The sequence below is a fragment of the Sturnira hondurensis genome, unplaced genomic scaffold (assembly GCF_014824575.4).
Source record: "Sturnira hondurensis isolate 20B ecotype Veracruz unplaced genomic scaffold, ASM1482457v3 Scaffold0008196, whole genome shotgun sequence".
Taxonomy (NCBI): domain Eukaryota; kingdom Metazoa; phylum Chordata; class Mammalia; order Chiroptera; family Phyllostomidae; genus Sturnira; species Sturnira hondurensis.
The window spans coordinates 28,921,836-28,925,847 of NW_028080827.1; the positions used below are offsets into that span (position 1 = coordinate 28,921,836).

Below are 4,012 nucleotides of genomic sequence, written 5' to 3' on the forward strand. Positions count from 1 at the left end.
AAGGGAGGGAGAAAAAGAGGGGCAGAAACATCAATGTATGAGAGATAGATGGATCATTCGCCTCTCACACGCCCCCTACTGGGGACTTGGCCAGGAACCCAGGCACATGCCCTGACTGGGAATTGAATTAGTGACCTTTCGGTTCACAGGCCTATATGCTCAAGCCACTGAGCCACAACAGCCAGGGTGGATCTATTTTTTTAAAAAGATGTACCCAAATTTCCTAATGTAGGAGAGTATGATTCTCTTTCTTGGAAAGCTCTATGTTTATTCCAAGCACCACTTCTCAAAATATTTTTAGAATTCCTCTTAGAAAACGTCTTCAGTTAGCTAAAAAAACATGTGACAGAGTGAAATCTTGTTACTTTATAGAGATATTATATATGGGGTCTGGCACAAATAATACCCCCTTTTTATTACAAAATCTTTTATTACAAAATCATAAGCATGTAATTCTGTAACAACAGTATCACACTCAAGCACACCTTATGACATTTTCGATGAAATGTTCAAATAAAAACTATCAATTATTACACCCATGTTATTATCCTGCCACCACACTAAAGCCAGAGTCACTTCTGCTGGTCCCTGTATTCACCCAACCTGTAACTTCAAATTACGTTTCTGGCTGCATCCCAAAATTATTTTACCTCAACAGGCAAAGATTTTCCACTATAAAAGTTATTTTTTTAAGTGCGAAAGCATCCCGAGGGGGGCACCTCCCAATTTATTAGAAACAAAGTGGCAGGACGGAGTAAGGGTAAAGCCTCAAAGCTGGGCTGGGCAGCTAATTCTGAGGGTAGGGTGGAGAATATCAGTTTTTAAGGGTGATCTTAGAATACATTTTTTAAACAGCCACACTTCTTTATTTTCACACTTCAGGAGATTAGATTTCATGACAATGAACCACCTTTTCAAAATCCTACAATGGTTCTATATGAAATAGGAATTTTTTTATTTCCCACAAAGATTTTAGCGTACACCAAAGTGTGTAAGGATAAGAGTTTCCTGCTCCCAATCTAAGCCCCCCAGGCATGTGTCAGAGAAGCAGATTCTAGAAATCTGAAGTTTTGTTGAATGCCGGTGATTTAGAGGGGTGGTAAGCAGTTCCGAGCGTCTCTGTTCTTTCCTGAAACTCTACGTGTTGGAACAAATACTGATTTCAATCAATGATTTTGTTTCACAGTGTGATTCCTGTCACATGAGCTTTTCAGTAATTGTGATTTTTATTTTAGACACTTTGGGCACTTACAGTTCACAATACTTGGTGTGGTTTAAGATTACTTTAATGTGCAATTTATATTCCCTCTGTCCCTTTTGAAGAAGGGGTCATTGTCTTGTATGTTGTTTGGGGGAAGAGGGGTAGGCCTCCTCCTCTGTGCCTTCTTTATGTGTTTGGCTTTATGAAATACACGCGTTCCCCCAGAATCCTGTATCATTAAACAAAGCCGGTAAAAATTTGCCTTCACAAACCGTGTGTGCCCATCCTTTTCAGAGGCTGGTATCCCCGACTTCCGCTTTAGGCAGTTCGGTCAATGCTGTCACAGGTTCTGGTGGCCCTTCCCGGCAGAAAAGTACAACTGGATTTTTGCGAGCCCACAGGGCCTCGTCCCCAGCCACCCTGCTGGTCGGATTAGAAGAAGCGCTGCAGGCTCCCAGCCGGTTGTCATAGCGGTTTCCGTTTCGCAGGCGACTGCGCCTTCTGGCCTGCAGGCCCGGGCCCTGGTTAGGCAGGGAAGCGTCTGCATTCCTAGTCCGGTAACCCTCTTCCCGACTGCGCCCCAAAAACATCGATATGTTGGGGTTGCGAATGGCATAGATGACAGGGTTGATGGCTCCATTGGCCCAGGTCAGCCAGACAGCCACCACGTTGAGGAGCGAGGGGGCCTGTGTGGCCTGGGCCTGCCGGGCAGCAGCCAGCAGCACCAGGAAGCAGTAGGGTCCCCAGCAGCATATGACGAAGACGATCATGATGAGTACAGTGGTGGCTGTGCGCACCTCGCTGAAGAAGCGCAGCACGTGTGCGTAGGTGGTCGTGGGCCGCACGCGCACATCCGACAGGCGCACAGCCTTGCAAACGTGGTAGTGGCAGAAGCACATGAGCAGGAAAGGCAGCAGGTAGCAGGCGACCACCAGCCCTACGCTGTAAGCCGCGCCCAGCTGCGCTGGGTCCGGGGTTGTCCGGTATAGGCAACTGTGGAAGCTCTGTGCTGCCAGGGACTCAAGGGGTGTGTCGAGCAGCTCCCAGGGCAAGGAGAAGCCCAGGGCCACCAGCCAGACACCTGCCAGCAGTAGGAGCGCGCGGCGGCGACCGATCTTCTCCCGGGGCGACCGCACGATGGCGCAGTAGCGGTCCAACGAGATGAGGGCCACGCTAAGCATGGATACGATGCCGAAGCAGGAGCTGAAGAAGCGGCTGGCGGCGCAGAAGCCGCGCCAGGGCCTTGCGGCAGCGGCGGAGTCAGGCACCGAAACCCCGGGCAGTGTGAAGAGATCCAGGAAGGCGGCGGGCAGGCACAGCAGCGCCGTGAGCAGGTCCGATAAGGAAAGGGACAGGATGAAGGTGTTGGTGACGGTGCGGAGCTGCCGGTGCTTCACGATCACCCCCATCACCGCGCAGTTGCCCAGGCTAGACAGCAGGAAGATGAGCAGGAGGACCAGCGCCTGGGCCGCCACCGCCGCCCCGTGCGACAGCAGCGGCCTCCCCTCCACCCCAGCCGCCCCGTGCCAGCCGAGGCCGTGGCCATTCGAGGCGCCAGTGATGTCGCCCTCGGTCCCGTGGCTCTGGTTCCCCAGCGCCGAGGCCGCGGGGGTAGCTGTGGTGCTGAAGGAGATCACCGCCACCGCCGTCTCCGCGGAGGAAGTCCCGCCAGGCGTGCCGGCCTCGGAGAGGGCGCCGGAGCGTGGGCTGCGGGACGAGGCCATGCACACTGGCTGGCGGCCCAGCGGCGGCGGCTGCTCCATGGGGCTCCGCGGCCGCCGCGGGGCTGCTCATTCCGCACCAGGGGAGGCGGCAGCAAGCCAGCGGGGGGCTTGGCCTGGGCGACAGGCTGCTGCCGGTAGTCGGATCGGCCGGAGGGCTGGCTGTCGCCCAGGACCCCGCGGAGCCTTTAATGTGGGTTCCAGGCGTTGCCGCGGGAACCGCCTGTTTACGCAGGAGCGTGGGGCGGGACATCGGCCAAGTACCTTCGAAAAAGCCAGCACACTTCACCTCTTCCCAAGGCTGCTCAGCCCCGCGTCTGGGCTTTAGAGAATGCCAGATCGACCTCTGCAGGGCCCACGGGCCAGATAAAGTGGGAGTGGCTCTCATATAAATGACCAAATTCAACAAGGGTTCATTCTCAGGCTCTCTTCTTGAATACAAATGTTGTCCAGGGTGGCCTTCGTGGGGGATACTTTGCTCTCCGTGGGTCTTTTCAGCATATACAGGTAGGGAAGGAAACAAGAAACTGAAGTGAAAAACTATCCAAATCTGGAGACCTTAAACTTGAGGGGCAGATAAATTTAAACCAGGTGTTCTCAAACTTGAGCGTGAGCCAGAATCACCTAGAGTTCTTGCTGAAAGAACTCCGCAGAGTATCGGATTCAGTGGGTCTGGGGGCCTGTCCTAGAATTTGTAGCTCTAACAGCTTCCCAGGTGGTGATGGTGTCGCTGCACTGATGATCACACTTTGAGAACCACTGATGTACTGTGCTTATAAAAAGGCAAATTCACTGGCTGACTTCCAGTATCACTGAAGACAGGCCCATGAATGTGAACCCTGCAGGGGACTCTGACACAGGTGCTCTGAGGAGCTAGGTGACGGACCTTGGAGGTAGGATGTCGCCTTGTTTTAAAGAGCCTGGATCTCAGGACCAAAACTGGCTCACACCCATGGCAGGGGAGAAGGGAGAGCCATTGTTCCTTGCCCTGTGTCTTGGCCTCCATCCGTTCTCTGGAATGTGATCTGTTCTGAGTCTAAGGGGCACCAACTGGGCAGTCACCACAGAAGCAGCTCCAGGTAGGTATCTG

General features: G+C 53.3%; 1 protein-coding gene across 1 annotated transcript; it reads right to left on the reverse strand.

Moving 5' to 3' along the window:
• Positions 1–546: 546 nt before the first annotated feature.
• On the reverse strand, positions 547–3,223 carry GPR135 (G protein-coupled receptor 135). The gene has a single exon (XM_037054419.1). It carries the CDS (start codon positions 2,962–2,964, stop codon positions 1,492–1,494), a length of 1,473 nt encoding a protein of 490 aa, XP_036910314.1. The 5' UTR covers positions 2,965–3,223; the 3' UTR covers positions 547–1,491.
• Between the last annotated feature and the right edge of the window lie 789 nt (positions 3,224–4,012).